The sequence below is a fragment of the Asparagus officinalis genome, chromosome 2 (genome assembly GCF_001876935.1).
Source record: "Asparagus officinalis chromosome 2, Aspof.V1, whole genome shotgun sequence".
In the NCBI taxonomy this organism is placed as follows: domain Eukaryota; kingdom Viridiplantae; phylum Streptophyta; class Magnoliopsida; order Asparagales; family Asparagaceae; genus Asparagus; species Asparagus officinalis.
The window spans coordinates 29,202,122-29,227,450 of record NC_033795.1 but is presented as its reverse complement, the minus strand read 5'-3'; the positions used below and the strand labels follow the sequence as shown (position 1 = coordinate 29,227,450).

The following is a 25,329-nucleotide window of genomic DNA, read 5'->3' as shown; positions in this document are numbered from 1 at the left end:
AGGTCACTCCAATCCGACCCGCCAATTTGCAGGTCACTTCAATCCGACCCGCCAAAACGCGGGTTACTCCAATCCGACCCGCCAATTTGCAGGTCACTTCAATCCGACCCGCCAAAACGCGGGTTACTCCAATCCGACCCGCCAATTTGCAGGTCACTTGGATCCGACCTTCCAAATCGTAGGTCACTTGGATCCGACCTTCCACTTTGCAGGTCACTTGGATCCGACCTTTCAAATCGCAGGTCACTTGGATCCGACCCTCCACTTTGCGGGTCACTTGGATCCGACCCTCCACTTCGTGGGTCACTTGGATCCGACCTTCCAAATCGCGGGTCACTTGAATCCGACCCTCCAACCCGTCGGTCACTTAAATCTGACCCGTGCTAGAGTCGAGACAGAAGACGTTCTGCACCGGTTACGTCGATCCCTTCGAGTTCCGCACCTCTGGTGGAGCCCCACGACAACATGAATTTGTCCCGATTCAAGGTGAGGATAGTTGATCGCCTGGGTCCTTTGCACGAGGATCGAGGCAAAGTTTTGATCGAAGGACACTTGGGTCCGATGATTAAACCCCGAACGACTCGTCGGGCTGGGGGTCGTACATGCCCTCACAACAATTTCAAGCCTTCGTATAAAAAGAAAACTTCAGTTTTTACCCACCTGGGGGTGTGTATTAAAATCCAAGAGCCCGTCAAAAGTTCACGCTTACAAATGCGTGACTCTAAACGCGTGACTCTTGAGAACGCCAACAAGGAGTTGCATACTCAGAAGAAAACGCGTAAGATAAACGAACGCATTATACCTGAGGATTCATGTAAACAGTCGATAGGTTACTCCGACGGCAACGTCGATGAGTTGTACTATCGGGCTGGGGGTATGAACAAGTCTCGGAAGAGAAGTACCCGGGAATTGGAGTCTCACTGCCCGTGCGCTAAGATAATCAGGACAGTATTATCAGCATGTAGTTGCCCCAAGACCGCTCTCGGTATTTGAGAGGATCTCCAACGGAATAGCTAGGTCCAAACCAAAGCGTCTCCGTAAGAAGCGATCGGCTGTTCATGATAACGAACTTCCAAAAGTCACAATTAACATGGCTGATAAGGGAAAGTCGATTCGACCTTCTAGTTCTGACCCTCTCGTATCGCATCGTCTGACTCGGCTACGCTTAGGGACTACTAGACGTAGGGACTACCAAAGAATGTAGAGAGGTTTATCATCGGATGATGAAGCATCAGATGCTAACTCGGCAATCGCTTCTGATAATACGGTATCCAGTCCGGGACAATCTCGTGAAGTGTTCATGATCAACACCGAGCAGATCGCCAAAATTCTCGAGGATGCTCTAACCAAGCAGAAAGAGGCATTCAAGTTCGAAATGGAAACGGCTATGCGGCGGATGAGGGAAGAACATGACCAACAAATCCGAGCTTTGTCGAATCAAATTAGTGAATCCAGCCGTCGCAACACTGCTAACCAAGCAAATAGCGATTCAGATGTAGATGAACGTCTCAATCCTGATAACCCTCCCGTTGACCAAAACACTGGGGGTGACTCCACTAAAGATAACAACGCTGGGGGTGGTTCCACCAAAGATGACAATACCGGGGGTGGCCGTGTTATTCCTCTTTCAAATCGTCCGAGGCCCGACACGAGTGAGGATGAGAAAATAAAAGATCTCGAGAGCAAAATCAACGCTCTAATGTCTACTCGAGAGGTGAAAAGGACCGGCATTCCATGTCCCTATCCAAGAGAATGAGATTCGATCCCGTATCCGGCGAAGTTCAACCTGATTAACTTCACGCCGTTTGACGGGAAGGGTTCGCCCACACAACATCTGATCTACTTCAAGTCCCACTTGGGCATGATCTCCGGCAATGAACCCTTGATGGTTCGGTCATTCGTTGGTACTCTTCGCGGGCCGGCCTTCGATTGGTACCGCCGTCTCAAGCCCGGAAGTATTAACAACTGGGACGATATGGAGAACTCTTTCCTTGATAACTTCTTTGATGACGACGACGAGGTATCCATCAGGATACTTTTCGATGAGAAACAAGAAGATGACGAGACAGTCGATGACTTCGTCAAGTGCTTTCGGAATAAAGCAATGAACTGCCGAGATCCGATCACGGAGGACTTCATCCTCCAGACATGTTATAACAACCTATCTATTAAGATATTAGAAGTTATGGGAGTCGCACCGTCCAACACTTGGAAAGAGTTGAAGACGCGTGGAGAGCGGGCCGAACGCTTCCTCCGAAGGAAGAAAGCCGAGATGAGCCAACCGACGGCGAATCTTCCGAACTCAAACTTCGCCTCCCGTGGTAAAGGAAAGGCACATGCAGCGGTTGTAGACGTTAACCAGACATCGCAACAACAACCCCGAAGGCAACAAAAGACTTCGGATCAGAGACTCCAAAAAGAGTACTCCTTCAAGGACGAAGATGTTCCAGCTATTTTCGAGTCCCTCCTTGAAAATAACAAGATCAAGCTACCACCTATCCCAGATCAGGAGGAAGCTGATAATACTACGGATCCAAAGTACTGCGCGTACCACAGGAGGATCCTTCATCCTACCAAGGCTTGTTTCGCTCTTAAGAATAGCATCCAAACTTTGGTTGAAGCCGGCGTTATATCGCTTAATTAGACCGAATCAACACTCCGACAAGTATAAGAGTATAAACTGCTTCTTAACACTCCGACAAGTATAAGAGTATAAACTGCTTCTTAACACTCCGACAAGTATAAGAGTATAAACTGCTTCTTAACACTCCGACAAGTATAAGAGTATAAACTGCTTCTTAAGACTCCGACAAGTATAAGAGTATAAACTGCTCCTTCGGTCAAACCTTCCTATAGTTAGGACCACAACCAAAGTCCCCTCTCGATTCCTTCCATGAACGAGAGGTCCACTTTCAAGTTGAACGATCAAGCCTATAAAAGGTAAGATCATCTCAAACCTCCCACTTCTACTACTTCCTTGGTCAAACCTATAAAAGTTAGGGCCACAACCAGATTCTCCTCTCGATTCCTTTCATGAACGAGAGGCCCACTTTCAATTGAGCAATCAAACCTATAAAAGTTAGGATTGTCTCCAGCTTCACTTAGTCAAACGTGCAGATAGTTAAGACTAAGATTGAGTTATCCCTTTCGATAAACGAAAGACTTCCATCTTTTCCTTTTTCCACCAAACCTATAAAAGTTGGATCAAATGACCAATCCTATAAAAGTTAGGGTCGTTTGAATCTTTCCGATTCTCGGAGTGGAGATCCCACTCTTAGTTTCATCATCTCGGATTCTGGGGGTGGAGATCCCACCTTGAGTTTCCTTTCCAACTGGAGATAGAATATAAAATTTTTCTTCAGTGTCGAGAGATAGAATATAAAATTCTTTCTCTTCCATTTTCCAGTCCGTCTTTACCCTGAGAAAAGACACAATTCCCAACTTCCAATCCGTGCACTTTGTGCACGGGGAATTTTATCTCAACTCCTAAATAGAGATAAGCCTACGCCTAACACGCGTTGCCGGTTTAGTCTTTCACTGATTGAAAAAGACACCAGAATCCAGTCTGGGGCATTTTATCCCGAAGCCTAAGTAGGGATAAGTCAGCGCTTAACCCGTGTTGCTGTGTGGTTCATCCCCATAAAAAACGACCGAGTCTACGTATTCAGCATCGTAGCAACAAAAATCCATGCCTTTTATGCATGGGGAATTTTATCCCGAAGCCTAAGTAGGGATAAGTCAACGCCTAACACGTGTTGCCGGTTAGTTCTTAACCATAAAAAGGACAAAAGCCCACACATTCGATATTGTGGCAAGTCGTTATTCATAACGTCAAAATCCGTGCTTCACACGCGCGGGGAATTTTATCCCGAATCCTGAGAAGGGATAAGTCAACGCCTAACTCGCGTTGCCGGTTTAGTCTTTCACCGATTGAAAAAGACACCAGAATCTAGTCTGGGGCATTTTATCCCAAAGCCTAAGAAGGGATAAGTCAGCGCCTACCACGCGTTGTCGGGTAGCCTATTCCCGTAACAATGGCGAAGTCTACGTATTCAATATCGTAGCATCAAGTCTAAGGGAGTTCATTCCTTTAGCACAACGTCACTTTGCCAAAAATCCTATATATGCGAAAGTCACTGATGCACCAGCCCCATTAGTTGGTCTCGTGACTTGGACATCTAACAAATTTGAGATAAGATCCATACGTGTAGATGAATCAGCTTTAATAGTTGGTCCTGCAGCCCAACATTCGGGACCGTCACGCTCCAATGCCTTAAGAGCTTAAACTGTGTAGACTTCAGCAAACGTACGAGTATAAACTGTGTTAACGCCGGTCAACGCGTTACAGTAAAGATCGACAGCAATTTCGCCAAAATAAGGCAAAAGATGACTCCAAGGATTCCAGTTACAATCAGATATGAATTCCCGACGGAGAGGATCAGTTCAAAGTCAACTCAATGGTAGGAGCTAAGTTCATAAAGTTATACACCAATCTCAATTCAAGATTTCGACAGCGGTCAGACGATAAACGCAGCGCCGGAAGAACTTCACCTATTCAATGAAACAATGAATAGATTGAAGACTGAAGAAGTTAAGAATTGAGATAGTTCAAGGTCACTCTACGAAATTGAGGAGATTGCCTATCTTATCCAAAGCATTCCAGACTCCTTAATAAAAGAATGAGTCTGGAATACTTTGGAGGGGGTATCTGTAGGCGTCTAAAAATGCCTATAGGTGTCCGCACACAGCTCGAGACAGAGAGAGGACGACGGACATCGTTATCCGAGTCTAAGAGAATTATCTGACGCCGACAAACGCCTGAAGCAAAACGACGAATCAAGTGACCTGCGCGCTCGACAGTCAGCTCGCGCGCGCCAATCAGCTCGCATGCGTCAATCAACACGCGCGCGTCAATCAGTTCATGCGTGTCGATCAACACGCGCGTGACAATCAGTTCGTGCACGTCGATCAACACACGCACGTTAATCAGTTCGCATGCGTCAATCAACACGTGCGCGTTAATCAGTTCATGCGCGTCGATCAACACGCGCGTGACAATCAGTTCGTGCATGTCGATCAACACGCGCACGTTAATCAGCTAGCACGCGTCAATCAACTCAAAGCATACAAATCAACGAAGCGAACCAAACACGCGAAAGGACAAGTTTTGAAGAAAGAGAACGGAAAAGAAGAAAAAATCGGCAAACCTGCGCGAGCGCGGGACGGAACAAACCGACCCGCGCGAGCGCGGGACGGATCAACCCGACCCGCGCGAGCGCGGGACGGATCAACCCGACCCGCGCGAGCGCGGGACGGATCAACCCGACCCGCGCAAGCACAGGGCGCAAGCGCGGGTCGGATTGGTCCGACCCGCGCAAGCACGGGTCGGACTGATCCGACCCGCGCAAGCGCAGGTCAGACCAGTCTGCCGCGCAGTTTGGTACCCGAAACGCGTTTTGACGATTTTAAAGTGGTTTTTCGCAGGATTCATCTGTTCCAGGGGTTCTTAACTAGCTTGAGATCATCCCCAAACGTGGTTAGGTTATTGTTAACCGAAGATAGAGCCAAATCACTTGTTCTCATCCAAATAACCGTTTCCGAAGCCCTATAAATACAAACTAGGGCCTCCTTTCAACGGGGACGAATATTTATCAAGACGTGGAGGTGCTGCTGGATTGAGGAGTCAAGGAGCACGAATTTCAGCGAAGGCAAATCAGATCCTCGCGAACTTCGGCATAAAGAAGGAGCTATTTGAAGGATCCGAACCCCGTTCGTCCGTCCCTTGAGATTAGGCTTGGTCTTAATCTCGAGAAGAGCCCTGATTTCGCTTGGTCGATCTCAGCGCTTCAAATCAAATACTTCCTCGGTGAAGACGAAGCTTTGCCGAATTTTTTATCAACCGGATTCAGATCTAAGGCGGTCCATGGATAAACCCCGGCACAGGCAAAGATCCCACGCAAGCAGAAGACCGATAAACGATCTCCCTGCGTTTGTTTGATAAAGTTGTAAACTTGTTTTATTTTCATTGTATAAGGAGATCTTATAAAAAGATCAACTTTTTTTATTTTATTCGAGTTTATTGTAATGACTAAAGTTGTAATAGATTCGATCACAATGAGTACAACAATTTTCGACGCAAACAGGGATGAGTCTCAGATCTCTCTAACTCCACTCTTTATGCATAAGAATTTGCTAAGATCTGCTAACCCTGGTTGTAAATTCATGGCTTCACTCTCTAATTTGGTAGCGCTTCGCCCTCTTGATGTCCGCCCTGTGAAATGAGCCCTTATGCCTGTATTTATAGGCTTCAGTTAGGGGTATTTGGATAAGAATGAGTGATTTTGGACTTATCTTCAATCAATAACGGCCTAACCATGTTTGTGGATGATATCAAGTCAGTTGGGAACCACTGGAATAGATAAATCTCGAGAAAATCGCAAAAAACTGTCGAAAACGCGTTTTGGCAGTTCTGTGCACGAGACAGACCGCGATGACCCACGTGTGGTGACCCACGCGTGGTGATCCGTGTGGCCGCGGGTCACCCGCAGGTGACCGCCTCGGCCGTGTGTCACCAGACGATGTCCCGCATGAGCGCAGATTCCGGGCTTTTTTTCCGTTTTCAATGTTTCCCGACTGTCCCAGACTTGTATTTTCTGCTGTTTTGCATATTTGGTCATCTTGTTGACTTGCACACGTCGTTAACTTGCTTCATGCACTCGTTAGCTTTTTTACGGTACTTGGAACAGACCGACAAGCGTGGCGGGTATTTTTGATCTGACTGACAAGCGTGATGGGCACTTTGTATCTGACCGACAAGCGTATCGGGCACTTTAGATCTGACCGACAAGTGCGTCGGACACTTTGGGTCTGACCGACGCGCGCAAGCTGACTAACGAGTGCATCTGGTCACTTATGGCTGACTGACGTGCGCGAGCTGACTGACGCACGCGGGCTGACCGACAGGTATGACGGCCAATTAGAGGTGGTCGGTGAGCGTACGAGACACAGTTGGTTCGCCATTCCGGTTCATGCACTTGTCGGCGTTAGATAACCTCCTAGACTCGGATAACGATGTTCGTCATCCTCTCTCCATCTCGAGCTGTGTGCGGACACTTATAGGCATTTTTAGACGCCTACAGTGCCTCATACTTTGTGACCTTCATAAATGATGCATCTAGAAAGATATGGGTGTATCATAAAAACTAAAGATCAAGTCTTTGAAGTTTTCAAAGACTTTCATATAAAAGTTGAAAGAGAAACCAGAAAGCTCTTGGAGTGTGTTCACATTGATAATAGTGGTGAGTATACTTCAAGAACGTTTGAAGACTATTGTTCTTTTTATGGCAATAGACACCAAAAGACTGTTCCACACACACCGCAACACAATAGGATTGCAGAAAGGATGAATCATATAATTGTGGAAAGGATAAGGAGTATGCTATCCTTAGCTAAATTACCAAAAATATTTTGGGGGGAAGTAGTGCGAACAGCCTACTACTTGATAAACATATCCCCCTCAATTCCCTTGGATGGAGATATTCTTAAAAGAGTTTGGAGTGGAAAGGATATTTCATATTCTCACTTGCGGGTGTTTGGGTGTAAGGCATTTGTACATATACCTAAGGAGAAAAGAACAAGCTTGATGACAAAGCTATTCCATGAATCTTCCTAGGATATGGAAATAATGAATTTAGGTATAGGTTGTGGGATCCTAAAAATAAAAAAATTGTGAGGAGCAGGGATGTTGTTTTTTTATGAAGATAAAACACTTGCTGATATTAAAAAAGAAGAGGAGCCACAAAACACTCGTATCATCCCAGATCTAATCTCTACACTAGTTGTTTTTCCTTCTCCTATGCTAGAAAATAATAATTTTTAAGATGTGCAGGAAGAAGAAGAAATTGTAGGTTTCCTAGGTTTTGATCAGGGGGAGCATGAACATCCAGAGCCACCATATATGGATCAGTCACAAGTACCTCAGTTGAGACGGTCAAAGAAAGAACGACAACCCTCAACTAGATATTCTACTTCAGAGTATATTATGGTAACAGATGCAGGTGAACTGAAAAGTTTCCATGAAGCGCAAGTTCATGATGATCGTGCAAAGTGGAAGAAAGCTATGCAAGAGGAGATGGATTCTTTACATAAGAATCACACTTATGACTTGGTGGAGCTACCTAAGAATAAAAAAGCCTTGAAGAACAAATAAGTGTTAAAAATTAAGAATGAAGGAAATGGCCAAGTCAAGTACAAAGCTCACCTCGTAGTGAAAGGTTTCAGTTAGAAGCAAAGTGTTGACTATGAAGAAAAATTTTCTCCTGTTATAAAGATGTCTTCTATTCTGGTTATTCTTGGTCTTGTTGCTTCTCAAGACCTTAAAGTTGAGCAGTTAGATGTGAAGACAACATCTCTCCATGGTGATTTGGTAGAAGAAATCTATATGGAGCAACTAGAGGGTTTCAGGCAAAGAACACTTGGTTTGCAAATTAAAGATGAGCTTGTACGGACTCAAGCAGGCACCGCGACAATGGTATAAAATATTTGATTCTTTTATGCCTGACCATGGGTACAAAAGAACATCTTCAGATCATTGTGTTTATGTACAAAAGTTCTCGGATGATGATTTTATTATTCTCTCTCTATATGTTGATGATATGCTTGTTGTAGGAAAACATTGGTCTAAAATTGATAGATTGAAGAAAGAGATGAGCAAGTCTTTTGACATGAAGGACTTAGGAAAAGCACAACATATATTAGGAATGAAGATTTCTCGAGACAGAAGTGCGAGAAAGTTATGGCTATCACAAGAAGGTACATTGAACGTGTTCTGGAGAGGTTCAATATGTTGAACTCTAAGCTAGTCAACACACCGTTAGCAGCTCATTTTAATCTATGTACACAACAAAGACATTCAAGTAAGAAGGAGAAGGAGGAGATGAAGAGCATTCCATTTGCCTCGGCCGTCGAAAGTTTGATATACTCCATGGTTTGTACAAGATCCAACATAGCACATGGAGTTGGAGAGGTAAGTCGTTATCTTGCCAATCTTGGTAAAGTACATTGAAAAGCAGTAAAGTAGATCCTAAGATATCTTAGAGGAACCTCTAAATATTTTTTATGTTTTGGAGATGGAAAATCTATCTTGGAAGGCTACACTGATTTTGATATGGCAGATGACTTGGACAAAAGAAAGTCCACATCAGTATACTTATTTACTTTTGTAGGGGAGCCGTATCATGGCAATCAAAGCTGTAAAATTGTATCGTTCTATCCACCACAGAAGCTGAGTATATCTTCTATAGAAGCCAGCAAGGAGCTCTTGTGGATGAAGAATTTTCTGAAGGAGCTATCTCTCAAGCAAGAGAAGTACACTCTATACTTTGACAATCAAAGTGTCATCGACTTGAGTAAAAATGCTACCTATCACTCAAGAACAAAACATATCGACGTACGCTTTTATTGGATCCGTGATGCTTTGGAGAATCATCTTATGCACATTAAGAAGATTGATACAAGCTAAAATCCGTCTGACGTAATGACGAAGCCTCTACCAAAAGAGAACCATGACTTCTGTCGGAAAAAGGCAGGTATGACTACTGTTTGAAAACTTTCTCCTCATGAGGATGGAGGGGGAGATTGATGGGAATGGGGGTCCATCACCATGATGAATTAATATGGATTTATTCCATAAAATTTGTTTGGTTGACTACATGCATGCATTGATAGATTGTTTTTCCCCATGCATTAGGAAAAGAAAGGGCTAGTCTTTCGACATCCCCATACAATGAATGTTGTGTACCCAAGAGGCATATCCTCCCTATAAATAGAGAGGAGATGGTGAAGATTGATAACAAGAAGCAAGAAGAAGAACCACATATAAATCTGTAATCCTTAAGTGAGTTTGAGAGAAAGTTGTAATCCTCAAGTGAGTTTGAGAGAAAGTAATCCTCAAGTTAAGTTATACCAATTTGAGAGTAGACCCTTTGTAAGCTTTTATTTGATTATAGTGGAAACGGTGATGAAGGGGCGGGTGAGGACGTAGGCTCAATTTGAGCTGAACATCAGTAAATCTTGTGTGTGCAATCTCTCTATTCTCTTTGTATTTCTCTGTTTTTTCTCTTCTATTTTTTGTTCTCATCTCATCACAAAGATGGGAAAGGACTTTTGTACCGTTAATTTCCCAACATTAAATGCTAATAAGAAAATATTATTATTCATCTGTCTTGACTTACATCAAATTTGTGTTTACATTCCTTGGCATTTCCATGATAATGAAGTGGGACAAAGAGTTACCAGAATATAACCAGGGTTGGCAATTATGATGTCCAATAAGCTGGTAACTCCATTCGAATCACCCGAAATTTTTAGATTTGGATCCTACACGATGGCTTACTGGATCCAATGTGGATGCCAAAAGTCGATCCACTTTCCTATTGAAAGATGTGGGCTGTGAAAGCCCGATAACCTCATATCACACAATTAATTTCATCTAATTAATTCTGATTAGATCAGTTTTTCACTTTCTTTCTTTTCCACACATGAACGAGATAATATATAACTTCATCCTCTCTTGTTTAACTAGAAATGTCATTTAACATATAGTCAAATTTCTTGACAGAAGTTGAGAATTTTGGAGAAAAATATGAGGGGGATGACTGGAAACATGAACCCTGTTGTAATATACTAAAGAAATAAAACAAGAGACAAGAGACAAGAGAAGAAGAGAAATTGTAATCTTTTATTCACACATCCATTTCCATACATCGTACTATTTATAGATACATGATGAAATACAAAAGGACATGAAATTAATAGTCCACATACAAAGTAATGTCCACATACATTTTATCTTTTAGATTTTCACAAAATGTCTCTTAGATTTCAACACTCCCCCTTGGACATTACTTCGAGATGTCAATGCCTCGTTAAAAACCTCGCTAGAAAAACCTAGTGGGATAAAAACTAGTCGAGGAAAAGAGTACACGACATTAGTAGATTCTTGTTGTATTAGTTGCCTCATTAAAAACCTTTAACTAAGAAAACCCTGTGGGACAAAACTTAGCAAAGGGAAAAAGAGTACAACTATAGATCTTCGGGATCCAAACTTGTGTTGCATTAGTTGCCTCATTAAAAACCTTTAGCTAAGAAAACTCTGTGGGACAAAACTTAGCAAAAGGAAAAAAGAGTACAACTATAGTCCTTCAAGGCACAATCTTCGGGATTGCGTTGAAAATTCGCTCCCCCTGATGATGACAATCTTCTGAGTCTATGCTAAGAAAAACCCAGTGGGACAAAACTTAGTGAAAAGGGGCAAATTATGATAATAGACCTTCAGGGCCCAATCTTCAGGATTGTTCTTTAAGAATTTGCTCCCCCTGAAGAAGATAGTCTTTCAAGTCTATGCATATTGTGAACATATTTCTCATAAGTTGACGTAGGCAGAGATTTAGTGAACAAATCTGCAAGATTGTCACTAGAGCGAACTTTTTCGATGGTGATTTCACCATTCTTTGGAGAATTTTGGTGTAATATGTTTTGTCATGGTTCCTTTTACATATCCACTGCTCATTTGTGCAACACAAGCTGCATTGTCCTCATAAAGGACAGTGGGGGAATATCATCTTTCGCTAGACCAAACGAACCACAAATATGTCATATCAACGATCTTAATCATACACATTCTCGTGAGGTCTCATATAAAGCGATAATCTCTGAGTGGTTAGAAGAAGTAGTCATCATGGTCTGCTTAACAGACCTCTAAGAAATGATAGTACCACCACAGAGAAAAACATAACCAGTCTAGGATCTGGTATTATGAGGATCAGATATGTAGCCAGTGTCCTAATAGCCCACCAATGTCATATCTTGGTTTCTTTTATAGAATAGTCATGTAGCCAGTGTCCTAATAGCCCACCAATGTCATATCTTGGTTTCTTTTATAGAATAGTCCAAGATCTTTTGTACCTTGAAGATAGCGAAGGAAATGTTTAACACCATTTCATTGCTTCCTTATACGATAAGCACTATACCTTGCTAGCAAGTTCACCGCAAATGCAATATCAGGCCTGGTGCAATTTCCGAGATAAAGAAGTGCTCCAATGGTGCTCAGATAAGGATCTTCTGGCCCTAATATTTCTTCATTATCTTCTTTGGGTCTAAATGGGTTTTTATCCACTTTGAGGGACCGAACGACCATTGGTGTGCTAAGTGGATGAGATTTATCCATATAAAATCTTTCCAATAATTTTTTCACATAGGTTGACTGGTGTAGAAAAATTCCTTATGGGAAAATGCTCGATCTGCAAGCCGAGACAAAACTTGGTTTTTCCCAAGTTTTTTTATTTCAAACTCCGTCTTTAGGCATGAGCTAGCTTCTGTAAGCTCCTTGTGCGTTTTAATAACATTTATATCATCAATATAGACTAATATAATACAGAAGTCATTTTCGAATTTCTTTATAAACACACAAGGGCATACATCATTATTTGCATATCTCCTCTTCAGGAGGAACTTACGACCTTTATAATTTAATGTTATACATGTTGCGATTCTTGTTTTCTCTTAATTCAAGAATTTTAAGTCCATCAGGGACTTTCATATAAAAATATTAGCGTCTAATGACTCATATAAAAATATGGTCATGACGTACATATACTGCATATATAAATTCATAGTTTCTGCCATAGGTATTAACTTGTGGAACGTAATACAATCACTAATAGGAGAATATTTTATATCTAAATCGATGTTGGGTCTCTGCGTGAACCCATTGAGCTATGAATCTCGCTTTATATCTCACCACCTTACAATTCTCATTTATTTTTCTTACGAAGACCCATTTATATACTACAGGGATATATGAACTACAGGTTCAAAATACTTTAGCGAGTTCAGCTCAGCCTCAATTGCCACTTTCTATCTCACCTAGTCCGAGTGCTTCAAGCACTACTGACTTAGGTTCTGGATCCAGATTATTTTCGGAGATAGTAAGAACAACTATAGAGGCAACTATGTTGTCGATAACTTTAATATGTCTATTATATATTTCTCCTTTTTCACAAATTCGTGGCCACTTTAATTCTTATTTTATGCCAACCAAATCCTCGTCATTTCCCTTAACAATTGGATTTGGCCGTTCCGCATCTCCAGTATTATGATTATCAAGTGCACGTGCAATTTAGTTTGCCGCGGACTTTTATCTTTTACACTATCATGTTTTATATGCTTCTGGCACAATATGCTCCTGGCATACCAAATCATCAATGATATATTCAACATGAATATGGGGCTTAGTCACTCTTTTCTTGGCAGATTATCATGTGAAGTTCTGGTTCAGTTTGACTATTACGTTGATATAAATATTGAAGATCTTTTTCACAAATGGAATTTTTTAACATTATTTTGTATTTTGGGCACTAATCTCCCCCTAATGTCGAGAATTGATCTTCAATGAAAATACAGTCAGCGTACCAAATTATAAATTGATCCCCTAACATGGGCCATATGTACTAAATTATTGACGGAGTTTCATAAATAATGTATGTACCTTCACCGAGGTCCCATAGAGGTACGCTATGGTGGTGATATAGAAACATGGACTGTAAATAAAGAACACGCAGATGGGAAATGTTTCGCTTCTTCACCACGTATTAGTTAAAGGGGGAAAATTATGATATGCAGTTGGTCGGATTTGGTTTGAATGCCCCCATTTAATTTAAAGAAATCCGACAAATCATATTTTGCCCAAGATGACCCAATCGCTCATGCCAGAATTTAAAAGAATTTAGGTCCCTAAATCTCAAACTTATCGCAACATGGTGTATTTTAGGTCAGACAAATTCTAAAATATACACATATGAATAAAAACCACATAGGTTCACAAGAATTTAAAGCAAAATCAAGATAAATTAAAATTGTCTGATAAATGCATATAATCCAAATATAGAAAAACCAAAGAGTTTACCTTGACCACCTCAATAAGATCTACTACCTCCCCCTCGTCTAAGCTTATGAATAATAATTTGAATTATGACATGTGCTTCAGGCACTACGACTGAACCAATTAAACTTGCATTATGGTTTCTCACAACAGCTGGTTGTGTTTTTAATAGCGACTAATGCAAGGATTAGTTCATAATGCTTTTAGTTGTACTATTGTAAGAGTACAAGGTTACTTGTTGAATTGTATTCAGTCGAGGGTTTAAAAATCCAAAAATGGCTACAGGATAAGATCTCCTACTATGTTCATAGTCTTCCCATTGTCCATGTGTATAAGTAATTTTCTGAATTATAGCATGTGATACAAACACAACTCGCAAGCTAACTAGTCTGATATTGTGATTTCTAATCATCAATTTGTTGTGTTTCTCTGTGACTACTAATGTAGATATCAATTCGGAATGCTAAGTGCAATTCTTGGTCATGTACTGCTGCTGGAGTACAATATTATTTGCGTGGAATGGGGAAAAGAACTTTTTGTTCAAATTATTGGCTTCCATAGATCAAAGCGATCCTTCAGGGATAGCCTAGAAAAGTGAATACTTTTTCACTGAAGAATTTAATTTTTCATGTTTTTTTAGAAAATTTAAAGTGTTTACCTTATGGGCAAATATACTTAAAGAATCAAGAGATATAATCGTGTGAAAATCACATGCGTGTCAGTAAAAATGAACGTTCGATGCCAAGTAATAATTACTATCATATATCACAGTGCACTAATATGGGGATGAAAAATCAGTGCATCAGGAATTAGAAATATTCACATAATCACCAAAATTATCAAGCTCCTTTTTCTAAAAATCTTCATAATGTTATCTTTCAAATGTTTGCTTCTGGCAAACTAGTCTGATATTAAAATTCACACAAAATTTTTTTAATGCTCGGACGATCAATGACCATCACAAACTCAAGCAAGTAGAAATTAAACAAAGGCATAATCAGTTTGTACTATACTTTCTTCTAAACTCAAGGTTGCCAGATTCATATCTCCCATATTCAATAGGTTATCTTCATAATTGTCATCTTTAAAGTTATGTTTGCTTCAGGCAAACTGGCATGATGTTTTTCACCTTGTTTTGCCTTCCCCTTTGAGTCCTTTTGACAAGAATAACTCATAACTACTGACATGAGGAGATGAACAATTATTTTACACGGAGATTTACATTGTGGCTTGAATGCTGAGGGCCAGTGTGACAGAATTTCCTTGTGATAATTGATATACTTAATAACCATAGTGGTATAAAATGATAAAAAATTTTGAGGCATAATTAACAATATCAAGTTACAAGTTACTGTATTCAACCTCCATAATTGGGTAGACCTAATACCAAAAATACCCTAGTTTAATAACAACTAGGATTTAGCCCATATTATGCATGGATTAGTATTTTTTTAACGCATATTGCGTACCTTTAGTGTTCTTTGTTTATGCATATTACATACACCTTTGTGTTTATATACAAAGACATGCATTCATTGATTACAGGTGTCCGTGATCTCTCAATGTCTAAATTATTGCAGAGAGGCTTCCATAATCTCTTATAAATAGGTATAAATAATAGGGAAATAATTCATTTAGACAGGCTAGTACTCAAAGTGTTAATGAAAAGGATTAAGGTTAGCAATTGCCTACCCTCTATAGCTGAGATGCAATCAACAGTATTAGGGTTAATTGCGGATAGACCATCTGTATGATTGCTTTAGACTCTTTTACCCTCAGGGAGTTTATTGTCAAAAAATAATTTTCTCATTCCAAGTGACTATGACAGAGAAGAAAAGGTTTCATTGGGACGTCTGCATGCAAAGGTAAAACTAGAAGGGTAGCTAGTTAAAAACAACGACACTACATCAAATAACTCTTGTTTTTAGTTAATATAAATGAAAGCTTAAACTAGACCGAGTTTCTGTATTTGACCCTATATGTAAATAAGCTTTAGTAATTTCGTGTGCTTCGTTGGTTTGAAAGTTACTACAATTATATATTTATTTTCTGAGAACAGAGAAGAATACAGTATGAGCTCATGAGTTCTACTTACAATATGTCTAGACCTATACATATATAATTACGTATTTATTTTCAGAATAAAATATTATAAACTTTTTATTTTTTGGTTTCAGTTCATGAAAATTATCAGCGATCTCTAAATATGTTTAATAAAAATGTGCAGATATCAAAATATCCCTTATCTTTAATACAAATACTATATCCGAAATATAAAATAAAAGATATGCCAGAGAAGAAGGGATTTTGCAAATACCTCTTACCACCAACGGACGATTACGAACCGGCTAGCTAGAGCTTTCGTGCTGATAACGTGTTGTAATATACTAAAGAAATGAAACAAGAGACAAGAGACAAGAAAAGAAGAGAAATTGTAATCTCTTATTCATCATCTTCCATTTCCATACATCGTACAATTTATAGATACATGATGAAATACAAAAGGACATGAAATTAATAGTCCACATACAAAGTAATGTCCACATACATTTTGTCTTTTAGATTTCCACAAAATGTCTCTTAGATTTCAACAAACCCAAATTTTATAGTACGTATTGTGTTTAGTTTCTTAAGGAGATCCCATATTTCTTAACTAATGTTGTTAAGAGTGATAGATTATCTCTCCCTCACCACGAAATGTGGGATGGACCTCTAACAAGATATCAGAGGAGCTCAGGTTCAAATCTCACCATCCATGTACTTAAAATGGATTTAAGAAGAAAATATTAGCGCATGTGTCCAGTTTTGTGCCCATGATAAGGACAATCAACATTTTGGCTGGAGCATGTGGGGTATCCTAGAGGATAAATTACAACCTTCAAACCACTTCAGTTCGTGGGAGTTTGGGTCCAAGTGGATAGTGCAAACTTGTACCTACTACATCCAATTACAATCCAAACATGTGGGCATGACTTTTGTATTCCCTACTTTGTACATGATAATCAACAAATTAAAGCTCTGTTCAAAATCTAAATTATATTTCTTCCATACTTTTCATGCATTCTGACATTGACCATTTGCCTATGGATTCAGCACATTGCTTATCAGTATGCTAAGAAGGGAGCCTACCTGGTTCTAGTGGCAAGGAGAGAACAAAGCCTGAGAGAGGTGGCTGAGAGAGCTAAGTCCATTGGCTCCCCTGATGTCCTTGTGGCCCCCGCTGATGTCGCCAAACCCGAGGATTGCCGCCAGTTCATCGAAGACACAATTAACCATTTTGGACGGTGTAAGTAATGGGAACTAAATGCGCTTAGGTCTCCTCGATTCCTTTGTTATTTGTTTTTAGTGCTTGGTAAAAATGGGAGATTATGTTTATGTTTTTGCAGTGGATCATCTAGTGAATAATGCAGGCATTGCTAATCTGTGCATGTTTGAAGAAGCTACGGAGATAACCAATTTCAACCCAGTGATGGTAAATTTATGAAATGCTTAATTATTTTCCTTTCTTTTTTTAATACTACGTGTTTCTATTCAAAACATGTACCTAGACGAACATACACAAATCTAAGACATATACTTAAAACATGGAAGATTTGTTGCTGTTAGTCCTATAAACTGTGATATGCTGATTAGTCTGATGAAAATTTGAACAGGTTTATCATTCAACAATTTATCATTGGTAATTTTTTTAATGCATTACGTAACACCTTGACTGAAAGATAAATGAGATAAATGACAAACAAACTTCCAATAATTGGCATCTAAATGGAGGCCCAATACCTTGAAGTAAACCGGCCTTCGGGCTCCCGATCGAGGAGGGATTATTCTCAAGGATGGAAGCAAGATGTCTGATTTATGTGTCCATGTTGTAGTTTACAGCTCGAATGTAGATGAATTCGTCATTTTCTCTCTTCTTAAAATGTAAGCTTTTGTTTTTACGAGTTAATAGCTAAAAGATTATGTGAAAGTGAATAATTTCTTTATTCAAAAAAGTTCGTATCATAGAAAGCAAGTTGGATTCGGACAATTTGAAATCTGAAACCTAATCAGCTATCTGGTCTGGGCCCGGTTACTGATCATCCTGTATTTCTTGGTGGGCTTGCGTTGTTGAAGTTAAGCCTTCGGACAATTTTAATTTCGGTTTTATCTTAACAACGTATGTAGGAAAATATGATTAAATAGAAAAATAAAATGCAAGACATAAGTTTGAAAAGAAAATAGCTGCCTTGCGTCTTTAGACTACAATGTCTACTGCAGGATATTAACTTCTGGGGATCCGTTTATCCAACCCATTTCGCAATCCAACATCTCAAGAAAACTGGAGGAAGAATCGTTGTGAACTCCTCAGCAGCCGGATGGGTGGCCATGCCTAGGATGAGCTTCTATAATGTAGGCATTCTCCTCTCTTTCATTTGTTGATAATACTGCTTTATGTATTTAACATTGGATAATGCTAAGTACACTGTCAAATTCATACTATTTTTGTATTACAAGATACAAAATTTTGGGAGGAAGAATACTATATTTTTATATAGGGTTAATTGTCACTATACCCCTGGACTATTGCCAAGTTGTGGATAGGCCCTTTGTAGCTCTATTTGTGCAAATAGGCCCTATGTACTTTTACTCAAGTGGGGATAAACCCCCTCTGAACTTTTTCGACTCTTTCGAGAGTCAAAAGAAATTAGCAATTGGAGGTCTATTCTCACCAATAGAACTACTATGGGTCTTATTCGCCGCCTGAAAAACGTTTTTGATTCTCTTGAGAGTCAAAAAAAAAAAAAATTCACGCGGGAAATCTATCCGCACAAATATAACTACAGGGTTTCTATTTGGAACTAGGCAATAGTACCGGGAGTCTATCCACACTTTAACCCTTTTATATATTGCAGTACAGAAATAGTGTAGAATCTGTGGTATAGTTAAGCTTACTCTTTTACGTTTCATTTAACATGTGTAAATTTGTGATGATTAAGGCAACAAAAGCAGCCCTCATAGCCTTCTATGAAACTCTTCGGAGTGAGTTTGGCTCAGAGATCGGTATAACAATTGCGACGCCCGGGTGGATCGAATCGGAGATGACCCAAGGGAAGTTCTTATCCAAGGAAGGAGTAATGCAAGTGGAGCAAGATATTAGAGATGTAAGCATCTCGAAACTGATACATTCTTTATTTGGCATAAGGTGAAAAAAAAAGTTAAAATGACTACTTCAATTCCTTCACATTTTCCCCATTCCTTTTACCCCATAAAATGGTATCTATTATTGCACATGCTAGTCAATGAAACAATGCATGTTGCATACTTATAGGGTCGTTGGGCCACAAACTAAGAAAACAGCTAAGATCTATAGATTGTAGAAAGCTACTAAACATGGCACGCAGATAATTGGACCGCAATCTCTTACTTATGTGTTCATGGAGCCAAAAAAGACTTGGTCAATTTCATTTTTTCCTGGAGGAATGAAAAGGTCAACATCTTCGCTACTTGCTTACTTTCTGTCTCAGTTATTACTCGTTATGCTCTTCTCAACTTTTTATTTCACTAAAAGGGAGGCTACAAATTTGTGGCCTTTAGACAGGTAAACTAAAGAAACCACTGAGAGAAACGAATGATGTCTATGAAAATTCTCGTCATATTTCAAAGAGGTTTACCCTATACCTGACAATCTCAGCATCAATTCAGTAACCCTGTGTTGTTGTGCGCAGCAGAAATTTCGGCAGAGTTTCTGGTGCACAATAAGAAAGAAAAATCGATAAGAATTCTTGTTTCTCAAAGGGAACAAGAATCTGAAGCCTAATATCCCATCAAAGTGGTATATTTGCTCTTCCTCTCGTCAGCTCTAGGACTGCGCGTCGAGGGATCCTAAAAACTATTACAATGGCCACAAACTCAAACAACCAATTTTACGTGGTTCGGCAAACTGCCTACGTCCACGGGGTAAGGAGGGGGCATCTACTATTATAGAGAAAAAGAATACAAATGGGTTTACAACTCTCAAAATCTAAACCCTCGAATAGGCTCCTTACTTTTCTTCACAAGAAAATGTCAGCCTCCAAATACTTTTTCTCTCTTCACAAAACCCTAGGATTTTCCTCTGCTGCAGCCGCTAAAAGACTCCCTCTCTTCTGCGATTTTTCTCCAAAGCCGCAAAAACTAAAGCTCCTTGCACAGCCGCACAAAATTTATCCTCCCCTGGTACTTGCTCCAAGCCCTAGGAACTCATAAAGATATATATTTATAGCTTCGGGTGGGCCTGCTTCCTTCACGCGTTAACATCACGTGTTCACGAGTTTTGCTCAGCCGAAAACTCCTCTCCGTGTTTTTTTTTTATCTAATTGTTGGAGACGTGCTTGTGGGGGCCACAGACACACGTGAAGAGATAAAAAAAACACGGAGAGGAGTTTTCGGCTGAGCAAAACTCGTGAACACGTGATGTTAACGCGTGAAGGAAGCAGGCCCACCCGAAGCTATAAATATATCTCTTTATGAGTTCCTAGGGCTTGGAGCAAGTACCAGGGGAGGATAAATTTTGTGCGGCTGTGCAAGGAGCTTTAGTTTTTGCGGCTTTGGAGAAAAATCGCAGAAGAGAGGGAGTCTTTTAGCGGCTGCAGCAGAGGAAAATCCTAGGGTTTTGTGAAGAGAGAAAAAGTATTTGGAGGCTGACCTTTTCTTGTGAAGAAAAGTAATGAGCCTATTTGAGGGTTTAGATTGTGAGAGTTGTAAACCTATTTGTATTCTTTTTCTCTATAATAGTAGATCCCCCCTCCTTGCCCTGTGGACGTAGGCAGTTTGCCGAACCACGTAAAATTGGTTGTTTGAGTTTGTGGCCATTGTAATAGTTTTTAGTATCCCTCGACGTGCAGTCCTAGAGCTGACGAGAGGAAGAGCAAATATCCCACTTTGATGGGATATTAGGCTTCAGATTCTTGTTCCCTTTGAGAAACAAGAATTCTTATCGATCTTTCTCTCTTATTGTGCACCAGAAACTCTGCCGAAATTTCCGCTGCGCACAACAAGTGGTATTAGAGCCCATATTCCAGATCTAGGGTTTGGTTGGAGGAGTAGATCAATTTGGAGGCTCGTTTAGGGCTTCGTTGGTGATAAAGGTTGGATCTTTTGGTAAAGACTCTATCTTTTCAGTTTTGGATCTATTCTTTGTTCGTTGGTGCGTAAGATGTCGGGGAAAGAAGGTGCTTCTGGTGTCGAGGGTGGTTCTTCTGGCGCGAAGACCATTCAGAGTTTGAATATCCACTCTATGAAGATAGATGTGGAGAAATTTAATGGCACAAACAACTTTGGATTATGGAGATGCGAGGTTTTGGATGCGCTGAACGCGCAGAATTTGGAGGATACATTGGAGTTAGATGGCAAGCCAGATGAGATTGAAGATAAGGTTTGGAAGAAGATGAATTGAACGGCGTGTGGTGTGATTAGGTCTTGTTTGACTCAAGATCTAAAATATGATGTGATGAATGAGACTTCTGCGAAGAAGATTTGGGAGATTCTCGAATGCAAGTATTTGACCAAGAGTGTGAAAAATCGCTTGTATTTGAAGAGGAGGCTTTATCGTTTCCAATTGAAGAAGGGAACCTCCATTAGAGATCACATGAACTACACTAAGCTTCTTGCGGATTTGGCGAATGTGGATGTCGTGATTGAAGATGAGGACAAGGCGTTGCTGTTGTTGAGTTCCTTGCCCGACGAGGAATATGAGACCTTCGTTCTTACTCTGATTAATGGGAAGGCATCACTTTCGTATAGTGAGGTCACTGCTACACCGCTGCACTTGTGAATTATCAGCTTCGAAAGAAGGATAAGGAGGCTTCGGTTGAGCCGGTAGCGGAGGCGTTGGTCGCAAGAGGGAAGGGTCCAAACCGAAAGAATTGGAAGTCACAGTCTAGAGTAGGAAAAGATCAGTGTGCTTGGTGCAAGGAGACTGGTCATTGGAAGAAAGACTGCCCAAAGCTCGACGAATGGATGAAGAATAAGCAGAAGGGGAAAGGGAAGCAGCCATCATCAGAAGCAAATATCGTATCGGATGGTAATAATTCTGACTCTTCTATTTATTCGCTTTCTATCAGTCCTACAGATAGCTATTCGGAGGAATCTGAATGGATGTTGGATAGTGGTGCGACCTATCATGTGTGCCCTAGAAGGGAATGGTTCTCCAGTTTTGAGAAGCTGATGGATAGTGGTATGGTGTACATGGCTGATAACCGTGCATGCCAGATCCTTAGGATAGGAAGAATTCGCATAAAAATGTTTGACAGGACTGTTAGGGAGATAAATGATGTGAGATATGTTCCTTCTTTGAGGAAGAACTTGATCTCGATTGGAGCTTTGGTTGGAGAGGGTCTGAAGGTTCGTGTTGAGGACATGGTTCTCGAGATTGTGAGAGACTCTCGTATTTTGATGAAGGGCGTCAGGAGAAATAACCTGTATTACTTGACTGGAGGTATAGTGGCAGGTGGAGAGCTGACGACTTCTGTTGATTCGACTAGACTGCGGCATTTGGGGCTTGGCCATTCCAGTATTGATTCCTCGCATAGATTGAAAGAGGGTGCAAAGACCTGCAGTTTGAAGTCCAGTGAACATGTTGATGTGAGCAAGAAGACCGAGGTGAAGTGTGGCACCTCTATTCACCGTGCTAAGGGTCGTTCTGGAGGAGTTCACGTGGATGTTTGGGGGCCTTCCAAGGGGACATCATTGGGAGGTAATAGGCGTTTGGTTTCCTTTGTTGGTGGCTGTTCTAGGCGTGTTTGGGTTGCAACCAAATCCCCTTTGGAGAAAGTCCTAGTAGTTTCCAACAGATTGAAGAAGTGTGATATTGGTAGAAAGGTGAAGGTACTCCATTCTGGTGGGAGGTACAAGATGGACCTGTTTCTGCATTGGAGCCGAGCTCACGGCATTACGAGACACTTCGTTAGAAAGGAAATCTTGGGGAAACTAGATAAGGTGACAAATTTGGAGAACCGTGCCTTTCTGGAGGAGGATCGGTATTTGTGGTCGAGCAATGGTTTGAAGAAGAGTTTCTAGACAGAGGCTTCGACATATTTGGGTCATCCTATTAAAGAGTTGTCAACTGCTGTGATTGGAGGTAAAACTCCATTGGAAGATAGGTCTGGTAGTGTCAGTTTGGTTGAGGCTTCGATGAGGAAGCCAATTGACTCTCAGCAGGTGGAGAGTTTTGGACAGACCTTAGAGGTATCGCAGCGGGGGGAGAGTGATGCTACTCCACATTGGGGGAAGATTACTCCAGATCATACTGCATTATTTGGGATTCCAGCTGAGGTGACACAGCGTGGGAGTCATTTGGATTCGGATGCAGATGATGAGTTGAGTTTTGATTCGAGTGCAGCTGGCAGACATAGTTTGGATATGGCCATTGGTTCGCCTCAGGTGGAGGTGTTTGAGGCCATTGGAGGTGCTATCAGACGCAGAGTTGGAGAAGGGTTGCGAACTCTTCTAGTGGATTGAGGCCTTTGGAGGCCATTTGGGTGAACTACGTTCGGCTTGATTCCTTGGGCAAGAGGATACGTAGGCAGTCTTTATGATGCAGCCGGGTTTTGGTTTGGATGGGGGTGAGATCGATTTGGTGAGTTGATACCGATATTTGGGTGAGTGTTCGCACTCCCGTTTGGGTCTCGACTTGTTATGGATTGAGTCTGTTGTCGTGAATTATATCACGGTGTACTGGACACAACAAGTGAGACATTTGGTTTAGTTGGTGTCGGCTCAGTTTTGGGAAAACTTCACCGAGGTGGAGAATTGTTAAAGACGTGCTTGTGGGGGCCACGGACACACGTGAAGAGATCAAAAAAAACACGGAGAGGAGTTTTCGGCTGAGCAAAACTCGTGAACACGTGATGTTAACACGTGAAGGAAGCAGGCCCACCCGAAGCTATAAATATATCTCTTTATGAGTTCCTAGGGCTTGGAGCAAGTACCAGGGGAGGATAAATTTTGTGCGGCTGTGCAAGGAGCTTTAGTTTTTGCGGCTTTGGAGAAAAATCGCAGAAGAGAGGGAGTCTTTTAGCGGCTACAGCAGAGGAAAATCCTAGGGTTTTGTGAAGAGAGAAAAAGTATTTGGAGGCTGACATTTTCTTGTGAAGAAAAATAAGGAGCCTATTCGAGGGTTTAGATTGTGAGAGTTGTAAACCCATTTGTATTCTTTTTCTCTATAATAGTAGATCCCCCCTCCTTGCCCCGAGCCCTAGGAACTCATAAAGAGATATATTTATAGCTTCGGGTGGGCCTGCTTCCTTCACGCGTTAACATCACGTGTTCACGAGTTTTGGTCAGCCGAAAACTCCTCTCCGTGTTTTTTTTATCTCTTCACGTGTGTCCGTGGCCCCCACAAGCACGTCTCCAACATGTGTATATAGAGAGAACATGGGCTGCTGGTGGTACTTACAATTGCATCTAATCGAACTATGCTGCTCAGGTCATCAATATTCAGATTAGTATAAACTAGGTTTTGAATTATTATCTTTCTATCCTTACTGTTACCCACATCTTCAGAACGCGCGACGTTGAGATTCTATTTCACAAATTTAAAAGCATATTAAGGGAAGTCATTGCATAAAATAGACTAGGTCCTGATTCATGAAAAAGCAGTTCAACTGTGAAGTTATGATAAGAGTCGAGGCTTATAATTATAAGCATAGTAAGAACTGACACCCAATTCTGGCTGGGAGTGTCTTGCATCTATTCGGTTTAGGCATAGGTTTGGTTAGTGAGAAGGCATGAGACGGGATTTAGTCAGAACATTGGGAAACAGTCGGATAAGACAAGGTTAAATATGCTCGAACCGGTAACTCAAATAAGAATAATCTTGAATCAATTTGCAACCGAACAATTACTATAGTCTAATGACTAGTTTCATGTCAACGTTATCAAACAGGTCCAAGTCAGCCTGATGCCCGTCATGCATACAGAAGAATGTGCAAGGTCGATAGTTGACGCAGCATGCAAAAGAGCTCGTTATGTGACCGAGCCGTCGTGGTTCAAAGTTCTATATGTGTTGAGGGTTTTTGCGCCGGAATTAATGGAGTGGTGCTTTCGGGTTATGTATGTTGCCGGACCAGGCAGGTCCAATCACGACACGCTGAGTAAGAAAATACTGGACGCGGCTGGAGCCAAACGCTTACTGTATCCTTCTTCAATCCAAACTGATGAGGTTAAAGAGGAATAAAGACCTAAATCTTTATGACTCATTTTCATAAGAATCTATCTGTATTCCGTCGTTACTGTAGGATTATGGTTCTTTCACAAGTGTCTGTATACTTCTTGCGATCCGTTTCCTCTCTTCTATGACAATGAGCATGTGCGGTCTTAGTCCGTGTAATAATGAGTGAATAATTTTTCTCTGTGAAGTTTCATGGTATGTT

At 40.9% G+C, this 25,329-nt stretch overlaps 1 protein-coding gene across 1 annotated transcript in view; it reads left to right on the top strand.

The window, feature by feature from the left end:
* The window catches only part of LOC109829474 (11-beta-hydroxysteroid dehydrogenase 1B-like), a 33,643-nt gene extending 8,416 nt beyond the window's left edge, over positions 1-25,227 (top strand). Inside the window, exons 2-6 of the mRNA XM_020396584.1 lie at positions 17,033-17,225; positions 17,326-17,411; positions 18,197-18,328; positions 18,916-19,080; positions 24,843-25,227. Of these exons, the coding sequence (XP_020252173.1) occupies positions 17,033-17,225; positions 17,326-17,411; positions 18,197-18,328; positions 18,916-19,080; positions 24,843-25,133 (867 nt within the window). The 3' untranslated portion in view covers positions 25,134-25,227. The remainder of the gene's footprint in view (positions 1-17,032; positions 17,226-17,325; positions 17,412-18,196; positions 18,329-18,915; positions 19,081-24,842) is intronic.